This window comes from Zophobas morio, unplaced genomic scaffold, assembly GCF_036711695.1.
Source record: "Zophobas morio isolate AGI-343-1 ecotype UQ-CSIRO unplaced genomic scaffold, CSIRO_AGI_Zmor_V1 ptg000021l, whole genome shotgun sequence".
Classification (NCBI taxonomy): Eukaryota; Metazoa; Arthropoda; class Insecta; order Coleoptera; family Tenebrionidae; genus Zophobas; species Zophobas morio.
This window is the reverse complement of record NW_026972126.1, coordinates 28773615-28790532: the sequence shown is the minus strand read 5'-3', so window position 1 is coordinate 28790532 and position 16918 is coordinate 28773615. Positions and strand designations below refer to the sequence as shown.

The window sequence follows — 16918 nt, the reverse complement described above, 5'->3', positions numbered from 1 at the left end:
GTAGCGTACTACTTGAGGACTTCTTTTTTGATCATATGGTACTAATCAAAATCAAGTAGAAAACTGTTTAAAAAGAACATATAAATAAACAAAGTAAAACTTAGAAAAAAATTTATTTTGACTTGTGCTTAGATAATTCCCAGTTTACGTCACTTTTTTGGCGACGATAAGTGCAACATTGTTTCTATTTCGTCTAAATTCTGCTAGAAGGTCTCTTTAATCGATATCTAGCTTCCTAAAGTGCCCGTAAAATCCCAAAATTTCATCATTATCCAGTTTCTCCGGTCTCAAACTCTCGTCGATCCTCAACGTATCCAAAAGATCGAACCTTTCTTGATAATCAGAGAACTTCTTCCTCATGTTGTCTACAAAGAAATCAGTTATATATCTTTTTTTCACACAAAAAAATAAAAATTACCGCTGAGTTCCTGCAAAGACGGTCCCTTCCCTCCAAATTCCTTAGGTCTTTGGTCATCTGTAAAAACTTCGTACAGAATTTGATCATCTTCGTGGATCTCAACTCTTTCGAACAGTTTCGGTTTCAAGATCATTTTCAAAAGAGATATTAAAGAAGAAATAAACGGGGAACTATTCACGAAATATAGTTTCTTCAAACGAAACGAGTAGATTTTCTGTGTGAAATAAGTTATTGGTTCTCAAACTTGTCAATTGTGTATTTTACCTGGTACAGAATAATCGGCTGCTTCAACAAACTAGGCGTAACTTTCCTCACATCGTTCAAACTAACATTCTCCATATCCAAGATTAAGATATCACTAAACATGAAATCCTCATGTATTCGTACTTCAAACACAGCAAACAGCAACGCTGTAAATGTTTCCATATCCAGCACATCACTTTCCTTCACTTTAATGAAAATCACCCTGTGAATACCATCCAGAGCCTCGGGAAAAGTGCAAACGTGCCTGGAACACCATCCTGCAAAAACCTGACCTTATTTTGTGTATAATATGTTACATTTTGTCCAGCAGTCGTTGAGTTCGTTCTAGTTTTGGATTGCTCACACTGTAGAAATCTGCCATTAGACTCCTCATGGTGTAATACATGTCGATTTTCTGTTTGGCTTTTTCTAAACTGAACTTGTTCAAATTAAGGAAATTTTTGATCTGGGTATCACCTACAGATTTTGTTTTACAAAAGGTGGAAAAAGAGTGGACTTACTCAAGATCTCGGGGAGATGGGGCTGGCTTTTCATCCACTCTTTCACGGTTTGTGCATCTTCTTTGACCATTTCTTCGGTTCGGTTGAAAATTTCGTAGACTCTCTTCTTTGCTTCTTCACTGATCGCGAACATGTTTAGCTTTGGTAGTCATGGGGGATTTGTGCGAAGCGACCTCGACGCAGGTGTAATTAATGGTGTGATCTTGTGATTTTTGTATAAAGGGCAAAATGGTTATTTATTGTGTAATTAAGTAATATTATAGATATTCTACGTTGGTAGCTTGATGATAGAAAACCGGTTAGTTTATTTTTTTATAATTAAGTATTAATTAAACGAAAGTGTTAAATAATTTATATTATGCAATTTTTAACTCTGTAGTAATTAGTGGCACCACGAATTGCCACTTTTCGAGAACCTAAATTTTCTCAAGTTGATTCATTTTGATTATTTTTTCACATTTCGCTAATTACAAAGGTTTCAAAAGGTGACGAAGGTTTGTGCCAAGCAAGCAAGGTAACAATTACCCACTTAATTGTTATTTGTGCTATTACAATCAGTAATTAATTATATAATTGCGTTTTAAACTACTATCTATATCAAAAGGACGAAATCAGTGTTAATTATTTTCGATTATTTTTAACTTCTTTGAATTTCTAGTGCGTCTCCTTGTATTTCAAAAAGTGTACTTCCCACCTCTTTTGTGGGGTGGCAGTCGGGGGCATGTATCGACGTTGCAACCGACCTTAAAAATTTCCCTAGAAATATCAATGTCGCATGAAAAAAGAGACCGCCGATTTTCTGTCTTTGTTCTTTGCAATGATGCCACTGTCAGTTAGTGATTTATTCTAGGGTGAAATAACTTAAGGTTACCTTTCATTTCATCAGTTGCAGTTTCTTTCCACTGTTATTAAACTTTAAAGTGACAATCCGTAAGTGGACAGGTGTTAATTTTAGAATAATTAAATTATGTAATCAGGGTGTTTTTTTTTAATGAATTCAACGGGTGGCATTGTATTGCGCAAGATGTTCATAAGATGTCAAGTCTGAATTATATGCTATTAATAAACACCGAAATGAAATCTATAAACGTAAATAGCTATTCTTGTATAATTTTATTCCTGAAAATTTAAAGGGTTTAATAAGACTTACTAATTACTAATTAGCCAACAGCGATAATCTTCACTATGCTATTACATGAAAAACAATTCTACAAATTTATTTTAATGCAATGTATATCAATTGTTAATGTTTATTTTGTTGTTGTTTTTTCGTTTATTTATTTATGTATTTCTGTTTGGCTGCAATACATTATTATTATTATTAATAGTAATGTTATTATTAACTAACCAAATACTCACAAAATTATCACGCCATTTTATGGGACTTTTACGAATCAACTCGTTTCCATATATTTTAACAAAAAAATGTAACCTCGCTATAGTAACCCACATACATCGTCATAAAAAAACACATAAATCTACACAAACAAAACAAAAACAACTCACTCTTGAAAATAATTTATTTCAAACTTGACTCCCATGCCGTGCCACTACGTGCTGCTCTAATTTCCTCCGATACCTCCCCCTATAATCGCACTGATCACACTCGAACCACTTAATATCCTCCCTAGCTGTATGTCTCGCCAGCTTATGCGCCCTTAAGTTACTCTTTGCTTTAGTTTTAAACCCACACTCATCACACACCACCCACACAATATCCTTCTCATCCACATGCTGGGTGCTTTCATGCTGCCTCAACTTGGACTTTTTCTTGGCTCGGTAGGGGCACTGCGCACACTGAAACCACCTAACCTCCTCCGCAGACATGTGCTTCCACATCCTATGGTCCGTTAAATCGTAATTCGTCTTGGCTTTGTATGTACACTGATCACAAAAGTACCACTTCACAGCATCCGCAGCTGTATGTTTATACAGAACGTGCTTGCGCAACCCGATTTTCCACTTAGTCTCGAAATTGCAGTGTTGGCACTGGAAAAGTTGGACGTTTTCGTCGGTGGGGTGCCTTAGACGGGTGTGAGTTTTCAAGTAGCATTTTCGTTTGGTTGCAAAGGCGCATTGGTCACATTGGTGGAACTTGACCTGTCGAGGAGCGCGTTTTTGTCTGGGGATGGTCGCTAGGGAATATTGGCAGTCTTTTTTCCGATGCTTGTAAAAATGGAGGAGGGAATAAGTACGGAACGTGCATTTGTGGCACGAGAAATTACGCAGTTTGAACTCATATCTTGGGAGCTGGTCATAATCTTTTATTCCCGTTTTGTGATAGTCTTTTAAGTGTTGTTTTAAAAAGACGAGAAAGTTTGTTTTGAAGTGGCAGTTTTTTTGGCACTGATAGGTGGATAAACGTTTTTCTGTACACTTGAAGGGTTTCGACGAGAGATGCCTATGAATAACAAGGGGGCATTTTGTGATGTAAGTGCAGTTTTTGCATTTACGGACGTTTCTGAGTTTGGCTGTGGAGGTATTTTCGAGGGAGGTCCAGGTGAACATCACTGATAGTTGCTGGAATGAGAAAGTGAGGCTAATTTTTCGCCAAGTGGGAAACTCACCAAAATACATCAACGACAATTAAGCTGTGATTTTTTATTTCAATTTTCATGAGTGTATACATAAAAAGATCGTTTTTGTGAACTACTTGTTTGTTGTGGGTGTCACCTGTCAAATGAGCAAGTGTCTTAATCTTAAATGTCAAAGCTGTCAAAGTGGGAACGGGAACGGCCAACCCAACAACCAAACCAATCACGGGTCAGGGAAGAATGGGAAAGAACAAGGAGGTTTAAATGTATAGAGCATAGAATACCCTCCCTATAGAGAGTACTGGGCTCGTTGTTTTGTGTCGCACATATACAAACCCTCTCTGCTGTTCGTATGGTGTTCGTACACATTCGTGAATTGACGGATAAGCAATTGAACGAGTCAGTGGCGGAACTAGATTTTACTGCTGTCTATTAGTTTTAACACATTTGTCATTGTTCTAGATTTTAGTGGATGTTTGCAAATGCCAGATACGCGAACGTGTGGGAAGTGTATTAACCACACATTTTGTTTAAAAACCAATATTTTTTGTTTTTCTTGAAATTTTATGAAATTGAAACTCGTCAGCCACTGTACTGCAGTACAGTAAACCTCTCGCGCCTCACTCCTCTCACCAGGAAGATGTTGGTCACAATTTGATATATGGTAGGTACACGGCATACTCTCTCTATACATTTAAACCTCCTTGGGAAAGAACCACCGAGGAGATGCCATATTTTATATACTGTGTTATTAAGGCCTCGCCACATAGGCTGTGCTATGCTATGTTAATGAAAAACATAGAAGTAGACACAATACATTTAAATGAGAGTGTTCACATAGCCATTATGTTATGCTTTATGTACTTTTTACACAGAACTAGCATAGACATTACACAGCTCGAAATAATCCGACATAGCATGAAAGTAGAATGGAATCCTACTTCTGTGTAATGTTTGGTTTTTGGCTCATGCGCGTCTAGAGAAAATTCAAACTTCTAACCTAAGCCTTCTCAATTTTCTTCTTTTATAAATTGTATTTCTATATTGCACTGCATATTGCACATAATAATGTGGGTATTGTTGGTGATTTAAAAGCGACGGTACGGTTTTGAGATTTTATTTCGTTGTTTACTGTTCGAGGGTGCCAGGGAGAAGAAGGAAGGGTGTTTAAAATGGTACACAGGTAAGCTCGGATTTGAAGAGGTGGAAGTAGGTAAAGAAGGGTTTAGAAAGTTCCAGAAGCGAAAAGAGAAAGTATGAAGAAGTGTAGGGCAGGTAAACGAAGGATAGGAAATATTTACATTTATACAAATATTACGAATGCCCTCAGGTAGAACACCTGATTTTGTGGGAACGGTTGTTCCTACAGTACCCCCCTGCTAGTGTTTTTTTTTATGAAAAACCGCTTTGCAGGCGCTCAGGGAAGCGCACCCGTCTTCCTGACCTCGTGGTCCTCGTCGTTGTGGAAGCTGGCATCTCGTCGTCGTCGTGGGGTTGATCTGCGAAGGGCGCTAGTTCGTCTGTTGTGGGCGTCGTCCTCGTAGTGTCGCGGCCAAACTCTGACGTGGGCGTGTCGTCACTGAGTATGTACGCGGGTTTGAGCCGATCTATTGAAACGGTGACATCTCGACCTTTGATGTTGACGACGAACGTTTTCGCCGATCGCCTTACGACTCTATACGGACCGTCGTATGGCTGTAGAAGCGGCTGCTTGGGACCGTCGTGGCGTACAAAAACTTGTTCGGACGTGGCGAGATCTTTAAAAATGAAGGTCTTCTTTGCTCCATGTCGTGTTCCCTCACATGGCTTCAAGTTACGCACGTGTTGACGTAACTCTTTGACGAAGTTTGCGGTGCTGTTGTCTGCGCTGTTTTCGTCGCGTGGGATGCCTAGGAATTCACCGGGCAGGCGGAGAGGTTGGCCATATACGAGCTCCGCGGAGGAACCCTGGAAGTCTTCTTTCCATGCTGCTCGAATGCCGAGCATGACGGTGGATAGGACTTCAGTCCAGCGATTATTCTGGTGGCACATGATTGCCGCTTTTAACTGTCGGTGTAGGCGTTCAACCATTCCGTTGGCTGAGGGGTGGTAGGCTGTAGTTCTCAAATGAGTGGTTCCTAATAAACAATTTAGTTGTTTAAATAGGTACGACTCGAATTGTCTACCTTGGTCGGTGGTTACTCGTAGCGGGGTGCCGAATCGTGCGATCCATGTGTCGTAAAAAGCTCGTGCCACGGTTGCTGCTTCCTGGTCGCTAATGGGTACGGCTTCTGGCCAGCGGGTGTACCGATCTACCATGGTAAGGCAGTAACGATAACCCTCTGAGTGTGGCATAATTACTATGTCCAAGTGCACGTGCTCAAACCTCGCTGATGGTGGCGAGAATGTACCGATGGGCGAAGAGACATGGCGTGAGATTTTCGAACGCTGACACTCTACGCAGTTGCGGGCCCATTCTCGACAATCTGATTTGACCGATGGCCAGACGTAACGTTGCGTCACCAGTTTTACGGTGGCTTTAACGCCTGGATGGGATAGACGATGAATCGACTCGAATGCAGCTCGACGAAATGACTCGGTGACGTAAGGACGCGCTGTTCGCGTGGAGACGTCGCAGAGTACCGATACGTCGCAGCCTGGGATTCGTACCAGTTTGAGCTGCAGGCCTGTATTACCTGTTCGAAATCTCTCGAGTTCCTCATCCTGCTGTTGTGCTGCTGCCAGAGCTTGGAAATCAATCGAGGTTTCCACAGCCTCGATGCGAGAAAGAGTATCTGCGACAACATTTTCGTTCCCTGCTATGTGGCGAATGTCAGTCGTGAATTGACTGATGAAGTCCAGGTGTCGTATTTGGCGGGGCGAGGACTCGGTATTCTTCTTCTGAAAGGCGTACGTGATCGGCTTGTGGTCTGTATAAATGGTGAAAGAGCGCGCCTCTACCATATGTCTAAAATGTTTGACTGCGAGATAAATGGCTAGTAGTTCTCGATCATAAGCCCCGTAGTTTGACTCGGTGGGACTCAGTTTTTTGGAAAAGAAGTCCAACGGTTGCCAGTGACCGTCAACCTTCTGCTGGAGGACTGCTCCGACGGCGAAATCTGACGCGTCCGAAAAAATAGCCAATGGTGCGTTTGGCTCGGGATGTGCCAATAATGTGGCTCCGGCGAGGCTCTCCTTGCACGCCTCGAATGCGGCCACCGTTGCTGGTGTCCAGTTGACCGGGGTTTTTCCTTTGACGTTGCCCTGGAGGAGGTCGTTCAAAGGTGCTTGAGTCTCTGCCGCCTTAGGTAGGAATCTTCTGAAAAAATTCAACATACCCAAGAACTGACGCAACTTTTTTATTGTATTTGGCTGCGGGAAGCTGCGGATTGCTTCGACCTTTTCTGGAAGTGGACGTGTACCAGCGCCGGAAACGAGATATCCTAAGAATTTGACCTCTGGCTGGCCGAAGACGCATTTCATGGGATTGATAACGACGCCGTACTCTCTCAAACGCTGAAACACAGTTTCCAAGTGCTGGAGGTGTTCTTCTGGTGATGCGGATGCGACGAGGATGTCGTCGATGTATGCATAGCAAAAATCGAGACCCTGCAACACCTCGTCCATGAATCGCTGGAACGTCTGCGCTGCGTTACGTAAGCCGAACGTCATGAATTGAAATTCAAACAAGCCGAATGGGGTGGTAATGGCAGTCTTCGGAACGTCTTCTTCTGCGACCGGGATCTGGTTGAATGCGCGTACCAGATCGATCGTTGAAAATATGATTTTGCCGTGTAAGGATTGCGCAAAATCTTGGATGTGCCTCACCGGGTACCTGTCGGGGCAGGTTCTCGCGTTGAGGGCACGATAATCTCCGCATGGCCTCCATTCGTCGCCCTTTTTGGGCACCATGTGAAGCGGTGAAGACCATGAACTTTGGGAAGGGCGGGCGATTCCTAGCTGGACCATGGCGTCGAATTCTTTTCTTGCTGCCTGGAGTCGGTCGGGCGCGAGTCTTCGGGGACGTTGCGCAATGGGAGGGCCCGGCGTGGTTACGATGTGGTGGCGGGTGGAATGTTTCACCGCCTTAGGGGTTCCGTCTGGACGTGTGACATCGGGAAACCGTTGGAGGAGTTCGTGGAACGGTGAACTTCCGGCGATGGTTTTTACGGACGGGATCTCACACTCAGTCACCTCTCCGATGGAAGTGAGTTGAGTAATTTGATCGTGTAGTCGCTGGTTTCTTATGTCCACCAGGAGTCCGTAGTGAGCCAGGAAGTCGGCTCCGATAATGGGTTTCACCACGTCCGCGACAACAAATCTCCACGTAAAATCGCGCCGTAAGCCTAAATTCAACGACAACGTGATTGTTCCGTACGTCGCGATGACGGTGCCGTTTGCCGCGGAAAGTTCATATGCGGACTTCGTACGCGGTTTTGGTAGCAGGGCGTGCGGGAACACACACAGATCGGCGCCGGTGTCGATGAGGAATTTTTTTCCTGTTGTCCTCTCGGTGACGAATAAACGGCTCGATGTTGTTGTAGGGGTGGTGGGGCAGGCGTCAATGGCCGTCTTTAACGACTGCCCTCGGCGTTTCCCGCCGGTAGGGAACTGTACCTACACGGCTTGTCGCATCTTCTTGATTTGTCGCCGAAACGCCAGTGGTACCAGCAAATACCGCTGTCGCCTTTTATTCGATCACGAGATCCCGATCGCGAACGCGAACGCGATGATGATGATGTGCCTGGCCGCGAGTCCGGTCGCGAACGGTCTTGAGGCTGCGATATTGGGGAGATCTCAATTGCAGCAAACTTTTGCAAGACGGCCGCCAAGGTGCGTTCCAGTCCGTCTATCCTCGATTGCTCCTGGGTCGATGACGGGGTTGCGGGTGATACGGTTGTCTCGGCTATTTTACCCAGGTTACCATAAGCTTCCGCAACGGAGTCCGCGATCTCGGCTCTCTTATCCAGCGTGAGGTCCTTGTGCGCGGCCAGCAGCGCTTGCATGTGTGTGGGCAAGCGTCTCATCCACAGCGTCTGTAGGACCTCTTCTGGGAACTCCGTCCCGGCGAGAACTCGTAGGTGGCGGAGGAACTGCGTGGGTTTGCGGTCCCCAAGTGGACCGTCCTCCAGGAGGCGGCGCGTGTTTTCTTCCTTTGATGTCCCCATCCGTTTGATTAATTCGCGTTTTAGCAGTTCGTATGTCCGCTCGCTTTTGGGCTTTAGGAGTACATCGCGTATCTCGACCGCGTATTTCGCATCCAGGGCGCCGACCGCGTAACCAAATTTAGTGTTTTCTTGCGTAATGCCCGACGCTTCAAAACCACTTTCAAGTAACAGGAACCATAATTCCGGATCCTGGGGCAAAAACGGTGGAACTTTTACGGCAACGCGATCGACTGACGGGCTATTTGTATCGTTTGGCGCCATTGTTTTTGATTTTCTCTCGAAATTCCGCACTCTACTCGTCGCGATCACTGGTAATACTCACGTTTTTTTTCTTCTTTCAATCACGTCGGGGTCACCAGTTGTGGGTATTGTTGGTGATTTAAAAGCGACGGTACGGTTTTGAGATTTTATTTCGTTGTTTACTGTTCGAGGGTGCCAGGGAGAAGAAGGAAGGGTGTTTAAAATGGTACACAGGTAAGCTCGGATTTGAAGAGGTGGAAGTAGGTAAAGAAGGGTTTAGAAAGTTCCAGAAGCGAAAAGAGAAAGTATGAAGAAGTGTAGGGCAGGTAAACGAAGGATAGGAAATATTTACATTTATACAAATATTACGAATGCCCTCAGGTAGAACACCTGATTTTGTGGGAACGGTTGTTCCTACAATAATAATAAAGTTTAAGTAATTCGATCAGGTTCTCTTCGTGAATTTTTTTATTTAAGATTGTCAGCTACACCAACAAGTTTCAAAATGAACGACCACTTTTACTCACCACTGCTTTTACTAATAACTATTTATAAACACACATCTACTATGCTATGCTACCAATTGCTACTATTCTATGGCATGGCTGTTGTGAACACCACCTGTGACTGTATGTCATGTTCATGCTATGTGAATGTATTTTTTACATAGCATAGACATAACGTTTTAATATGAGCATAGCATAGCACAGCCTATGTGGCGAGGCCTTTATACATATTAGTTATTCAACAGTTTAGTATTTGCGAACGTACTCAAAAATGCCTTTTCACAATTGACAGCTGTCAAACGGGCAAGCACTTCTTTGAGGTTATGTTTTTATTATTTTTCAAACAAGTTGAACATTTCACACAATTTATTGGAGATAATTTTGGTCAGTATTGCTCTGTGCTTTCCAAATTTAATTAATTTGAATGAGTACAGGTTAAGCTAAAATGTCAATCGTGGAATACTCGGAAAACCGCTATAAATGTGGAGAAAAAAATAATAATACTAAATCTTGTCCGTACTTCTCGTCTTCAAAGTACTTTATGGTAAACCACATCGGACGTCACAGTGTCTCAGTAACACCGTTCAACTGCCAAAAGAAACTAGAAACTTATAACTGCAAAGATTGCAACTTCTCAACAGACATAACAATCCTTTTTAAACGACACATCGGAGAAAAACACACTAACAAAGAAATAAAGTTCGCTACACATATCTTTAAACTTGAGGAGACCCCAAATAACCCAATAGAGAGTTACACATGCAAAAACTGCAACTTCAAGACACATTTCGGCCTACAGTGGCTGAAACATGTATTCAAATGTTCAAAATCATCGCAAAACGACGATTCCTGTATAGACATTAAAACGTACAAATGCCTCGAATGTTGTAGCTTATTCAACACCAAAGGCCAGTTATACTATCACAGAAAAATCATCCACGAAAACCGAACCTACCAGTGCGACCACTGCCCTTACAACACCAAATTCAAAAACACGCTACGCAACCACGTAAAAGCGCGCCACTTAAATCCGCAATTAATCCAGTGGTTCGACTGTGACTACTGCACCCACAAATGCAAGACCCGATGGGAGCTCCACGTCCACAAAATCGCCAAACACATGCACGAAAACGAGATCATGTGGCACCAGTGCCAACACTGCGACTACCGCGCCAAATTCCAGGGAACTTTAAACAAACACATCATCTGTAAACACACCTCCGAAGAGGACATCAAGTGGTTTAAATGCCAGGAATGCCCATATAGAGGCAAACAAAAGACGAGTTTGACGTCCCATATATTGTCAAGACACCGCAAGTTCGAAGGGCAGTGGTTTGACTGTGAAGTGTGCCCTTACAAAACCAAAACCAAGTCAAATTTGAGAACGCACACGATTGTCAAACACACAAAGCGAGAGAATTTGAAGTGGTGGCATTGTGAACAGTGTGATTATAAGACGAAGACGAGCGGACACCTACGAAGGCACCAGAAAGCTATGCACGAGGAGCGAGTGCAACGGAGTCTGGCACGGTTGCTGAAGCGATGCAAGCGCGAAGAGAAGTGGCACGAGTGTGCGGAGTGCCCGTTTAAAACCAGGAAAAAATCGAATTTGAAAGTGCATAAGATGAGGAAGCACATGGATCGAGAGAGCATTAATTGGAAGAAGTGCGATTTGTGCGAGTACAAGACGATAAATGGGGGACACTTGAGGAGGCACCATAGGGCGATGCACGAAAACAAGAAACGAAGAAGAAAAGTAATCGTGGAGTAACCGTATTTTAGCGTATGTTAATGTAAAAGGGGGTTTGTTGGCTGTTAGATAGGCAACCAAAAATTCTCGTACGCAGAATTATAGTCGGTTGACGCTGACGAACGTACTCCAAAGCGATGTCGTGTGTAGTGCGTTCAAAAATCGCACGTCTGCTTCCATGAACGTAGAAAATCATAGACAAACTGTCACTGGTTACGTTTACCTGAATTTTTGAAGGTACGAATAAAAATCATCGTGCGAGTTTTATCTATTTTAATGTTTTAGCCTAGAAAACCAGAGGTAAATCACAGAAAATTCTTGCCCCACTACTTTAACTAAATTCCATCAACTTGATGTTCCTGTTTTTTGTGTTGTATCATATTTGACTTCATCCTCGCAATAAACGGACACTCGTCGCACTGATAAATTTTATTCTCCTTGAGACAATTTTTTAAACCATTCCCAGCGCAACACTTGTCACACTCAAACCACTTAACAGAGTGGCTCTTTGCGTGCCTGTACATCACATGCGACTTCAAATCGTACTTCCGTTTCCCTTTATAAGGGCACAGTTCGTACTTAAACCACTTTATGTCTTCGTCACGTGTGTGTTTACTCAGCATGTGTATATTCAAACTCAGCTTGACTTTGGCTTTGTAATCACACTGGTCACATCAGAACCAGCTTATTTCACTAGGATTTGTGTGTTTTGCGATGATGTGGGTGTGTAAGGCTTGCTTTAAGTAACTTCTATAGGGACAATGTTGACATTGGAATCGCTTCTCCACGTGTAGTTTCATTTTATGAGAATTCAATTCTGTTTGGTCTTTGGCTTGGTAGGTACAAATCCGACACCGAAACCCTGTACCTCTTTCATACGAAGACTCCAATCTCGAGTGCTTTTTCTCTTCGTGTTTTTGTAGTTCCGTAGCCGAACCGGCCAAGAAAGCACACTTTTCGCACAAAAACGACATCTGCAAGTGCAGGTTTTTAACGTGGTCGTTCAACTCCTCCTTTGACTTGAACTTTTTAAAGCAGATTTTACAAATCTGGAGATGCTGGTCTTTGTGTTTGTTTACATAGTATTTAGTTTTTGTCTTGAAGGGGCACTGGTCACATTTGTACCACTTGATTTCTTCATCATTTAGATGTTTCAGGGTTTTGTGGATTTCCAAAGTCGGTCTGCGGGTCGAAGTATATGGACAAAACTCGCAACTAAACAGTTTCTTGTTGGCTACCTGTCGTTCCTCTTTGTGTCCACAACACCTGACGTGTTTAAGCCACTCCAGTAAAAATTGGGTTTCAAATTTACACTTTTTACAAATATAGCTTTGTACTGTGTTTTCCAAATAAGGGAGGGTTTTTACTGTTTTTTGCATGAGAGTGTGGCAGTCTGCGATATGGTTTTTAAGGCAGATAGTTAGTGAGGTTTGGAAGTTGCAGTCTTTGCACAGGTACATTTCAGGGCGGTTGTTTGCACAATCGAAGGGTTTTTGGGGTGCGTCGTGGCGTGTCATGTGGTTCTTCATTATAAAGTAGGCTGTTGTGATGTACGAGCACTTTTTGCAGTGATGGAGGCTTTGGTGTTGTGGTCGTTTGTAAAGATTGCCCGAGTATTCTAACAGTGACATATTGCGTTAAATGGGGTCCTTCAACGCTTCAATAAAGTATAACTTCTTCAATTTTAACGGACATTGAAAGGAACGAGCTAAAATTATTCAAGAACAAATGCAGAGTTTCGCAATTTTTAGTAAACAGAACCTAGAACACCGAACTGTCACTTGTCAGTTATCATCTGTTCAGCATGGAGCATGAGTACGTTCAAAATCATAACCTTGCATTCGTAAAATATTCCTGCTCCCGATTCCTGAATATACATATATATTATTTGTATATACCAATGCCTTCTAAACTTACAAGCCATGATGTTGAAAATCGGCAACACTGTAAGGTAGTCCGATGTCATCCAATTCACGTGAGCAGTTTGTGTTTGAATTTTTTTACTTTTGAGACGGTTTCTGTTATTTAAAACCACCCTACGGTAAGCTTTAACTTTACTTTAAACCCAGTTGTAAGTCTATTACAATTGTTGTTGCTGTCAAGTCAAGAAAGCCATTATTAATTAACAGATTAATGTACCTAACCTCAAAACTTGATTTTCTGCAGATGCCTCGTAGGTGTTGCGTTCCAGCCTGCAAATCTAATTATGACAGTGAAATTAAAAAAACCAACACTACTGTGACAACATTTTCCTTTCCGAAAGATCCTGCCCGGAAAAATGTGTGGATACGAGCAATACCACGTAAAGATTGGACCCCTTCTGCTACTTCAGCAGTTTGTATTAATCATTTTAACGATCGACATGTTGTTAAATATCAAGTTTGTGTGAAGCCAAATGGGGAAAGGCAGCAAGTCTTGTTGAAATATCCAAAACTTACAAAGGATGCTGTACCCCAAATCTTCAAAAATTTACCAGGATATCTCTCAGTGGATTTAGTGCCAGAGCGAAAAGATCCAGAACAAAGAAGAATTCAGTTGGAGAAACAGCATGCTGCAAAAATTGAACAATTTTTGTTAAGTGACAATATCAATGGCTACGATAATTTTGTAAATAACTTTAAAAATCATCTACAAAATCTATCAGAGTGGAGTTTTAAAGTGGTAGAAGATGGTGTGTGGTGTTATGTGCTGAACATTGATCATCAAACTGACTGTGAAATTCAAGAACTTACAGTCGTTTGTAGTGTTAACATAAGGAACGATTTAGGAGTAAAAGTGTTTGTAAAAGGTAATGAGATATCTTATAATGACTTGCGGTGGCTGTTTACTGGTACTCTAAAATTAACCAAATGGTCACAATTTGAAAATTTATTGTTGCGGTACAAAAATGTACCACATAGAGAAGATACTGTTCCTGAACATTATATAAATAAAGCATATATTTTTTTAGAAAAAGCACATGCATTGTTGAATGATGATCATGAATATAAATATAAGAAGTATTTGGACAGTATTCTGCAGCAGCTTAAAATGTTATGTCAGAAGAAGAGCAAATACAGTTCATCAGTATTATTATTTGCATTTATGATATATTCACAATCTGTGCCTGCATACAATATTTTGAGAGACTACTTTTTTCTGCCACATAAACGATATTTGCAGCAATTGTCTTCAGGTTTCAATGTTTCAACAAATGATTCTACCAGTACAACACATTATATTGAACATTTAGCTAGCCATTTAACTGAAAGAGAAAAATATGTGGCCCTATTGATTGATGAGATTTATGTTCATAGTCATATAAGTTTCAAAAATAATAACATTGTCGGTATGGCAGAAAACCATCCTACACAGGCGGCAAAAACTGTTGTAACATTCATGATCACTGCAGTTTTTGGAAATTTTAAAGAAGTGGTTCGTCTGTATCCTGTAAATAATCTCACTGGGGAAGAATTAAAACATGCTGCATTGGAAACAATCAATGTGGTTCAGAAATGTGACTTTAAAGTAATACTTATTATTACAGATAACAATCGATTGAACCAAAATTTTTTTAAAAATTTGGTATCAGGTGATACATTTTGTAATCCGTTACACAGTAATATGCCTATATTTTTAACGTATGATTTTGTGCATTTATTCAAAAATATTTATAATAATTGGTTAAATAGAAAAGATAATTTGAAAACATTCACTTACCCAGATTTTAATAATTTCGAACATGTTAAGCAGGCACGTTTAGAACATATTAGGATATTTTATAATCAAGAGAAAGAATTAATGGTTAAGAAAGCTTTCAAATTGAATAGGAAAACCTTATATCCCAATAACTTTGAGAGGCAAAATGTTAAGTTGTCGGATAATGTATTTCACGACACCACTATCGCAGCATTAAAAACAATTCCAGCCTATCATGAAACTGCTGATTTTTTGCAAATAATCAGAAATTGGTGGGATATTGTAAACACCAAGAATATTGTAAAAGGAATTGCTAAACGCAACAGATTTTCAGGACCTATTCACAGCATGGACGATGAAAAAATTCAGTTTTTAAAAAAATTTTTGCTCTGGTTAGAAAAGTGGTCAACCTTAAATAAAGACGGATTATCGAAGGATACGGCTTCAGCATTATTTCGAAGTACTTCCATTTTGTTAAAGTTTGCCGAATATTCTCTAACGACTTTGAAAGTAAATTATATTTTACCAGAAAAATGCGAAACAGACAATCTGGAAGAACGGTTTGGGCTGTATCGCAGATTATCTGGGAGCAATTACCATGTTTCTGTCCGACAGATTCTAGAGTCTGAAAAAAAGTGTAGACTAAGAAGACTCTTTCAGTCAGTAGGTGCTGGTACAATTTCTTTGAAGGACGCATTAAATTACGATGTATCTGAAGTTAGCGATGAAGATATTTCTGATTTTGCCGTTATTTTAGAGGACAGTTTTCATCTAGAGGAAGTTGTACCTGATGAAGCTGTTCAGAATTATATTTGCGGATATGTTTCACATTCAGTATTAAAATCCCTGTCATGCTCTTTATGTGAACAATTATTGAGAGTAGGAAAAGGTTGTGGTACTGGAGATGTATATTTTGATCACCTACAGAGAGGAGGGCTGTCTGTTCCTTCACACGAAATCAAATATGTTTTTAATCAAATGGCCAGCATTTTTCAATTTATCATTACATCAGAAGATTATGAAAAAAAATTCTTTCAATACTCCAACCACAAAAACATTATTACTAAATTAACCATGCGTCGATTACAGGAGAATGATTTTTTTTAAATGTTGACGATGGTTGTGCTTGTGGGACAAATCTTCAAGATATTTTCAAAAAAGTATGTTCTATAATGGCCAATATTGTATTAAACAATTATTCTAAAATTTGTAACGATTTTGTGTATTCCAGTAAGAATAAAAGGAAGTTGGATACTCTGCAAAAATAAGTCTTAATATTATGGTCTTAATTAAGTTTCATTTATACATATTATAACTATTATAGATATGTAGGCGTTATGTGTTACCGACCAATATTATGTATTTGTGTACTGAATATCATTTATTTTGTTTAATATAAACTGATTATTAATTTTTTTATATTTTTTTCAAGCCCTTCAATGTGCGATCCGATCTCGGGTCGAATTTTTAAAAGCTTTTGAATTAAGAGCCCAATTTAAGCATTTTCGGTTTTCAGTAGTGGAACAATTAACTCTTGTCACGGTCTTGAATTGTCTTATTTAAAAATATCGTAAGTACCTACATATATGAAATCACACTCTTTTGAAAAACCATTCACATTATTTTTTTGCGGTATTTAATTTCATTGTTGTGTCGTAAAATTAACATTCACAAACAATATTACAGCAAAGGCATTTTAAAGATATCAACCGTCAGTTGAAATTATTATTTTTTGATTTTTTTATCCGTTGTAATATTTTTATTGCTTTAAACTTTTTCGGCATTGGAGATTAAATATTGAACGATTATGCGCACACTGCAGATACACGCGACCAAGCGACATTTAGCGCGTAGGACTACCTAAACAGCCTACTGCAGCGT

The 16918-nt window shown here is 40.7% G+C and overlaps 4 protein-coding genes across 11 annotated transcripts; 2 read left to right on the top strand and 2 right to left on the bottom strand.

The window, feature by feature from the left end:
- Positions 1-97: 97 nt before the first annotated feature.
- Positions 98-4173, bottom strand: LOC135132292 (zinc finger protein 142-like). Of its 7 annotated transcripts, none has more exons than XM_064060334.1 (7): positions 3750-4165; positions 2531-3702; positions 1183-2481; positions 979-1138; positions 683-926; positions 419-632; positions 98-365 (listed from the first exon to the last, which is right to left on the bottom strand). In XM_064060334.1, the coding sequence occupies exons 3-7, from the start codon at positions 1313-1315 to the stop codon at positions 217-219; spliced, it is 900 nt and encodes a 299-aa protein (XP_063916404.1). In that variant the 5' UTR covers positions 1316-2481; positions 2531-3702; positions 3750-4165; the 3' UTR covers positions 98-216. The 7 variants fall into 7 exon arrangements, 6 of the variants coding, with proteins under 6 accessions (XP_063916404.1, XP_063916405.1, XP_063916406.1 ...); XM_064060335.1 differs by having other exon boundaries at positions 1183-1384; positions 3750-4162; XM_064060337.1 differs by having other exon boundaries at positions 274-365; positions 419-475; positions 3750-4173.
- A 5732-nt stretch (positions 4174-9905) lies between these two features.
- LOC135132190 (zinc finger protein 711-like) lies at positions 9906-11786 on the top strand. Of its 2 annotated transcripts, XR_010280979.1 has the most exons (3): positions 9906-9993; positions 10044-11596; positions 11645-11786. XR_010280979.1 is itself a non-coding variant. In XM_064060183.1 (2 exons), exon 2 carries the CDS (start codon positions 10055-10057, stop codon positions 11378-11380), a length of 1326 nt encoding a protein of 441 aa, XP_063916253.1. In that variant the 5' UTR covers positions 9906-9993; positions 10044-10054; the 3' UTR covers positions 11381-11786. The 2 variants fall into 2 exon arrangements, 1 of the variants encoding a protein (XP_063916253.1); XM_064060183.1 differs by having other exon boundaries at positions 10044-11786.
- LOC135131862 (zinc finger Y-chromosomal protein 2-like) lies at positions 11695-12990 on the bottom strand. Its single transcript, XM_064059708.1, has 2 exons — positions 12054-12990; positions 11695-12011 (listed from the first exon to the last, which is right to left on the bottom strand). Exons 1-2 carry the CDS (start codon positions 12988-12990, stop codon positions 11695-11697), a joined length of 1254 nt encoding a protein of 417 aa, XP_063915778.1.
- Positions 12991-13170: 180 nt separating this feature from the next.
- Positions 13171-16448, top strand: LOC135132189 (uncharacterized). Its single transcript, XM_064060182.1, has 2 exons — positions 13171-13400; positions 13526-16448. Exon 2 carries the CDS (start codon positions 13526-13528, stop codon positions 16142-16144), a length of 2619 nt encoding a protein of 872 aa, XP_063916252.1. The 5' UTR covers positions 13171-13400; the 3' UTR covers positions 16145-16448.
- Positions 16449-16918: the final 470 nt, after the last annotated feature.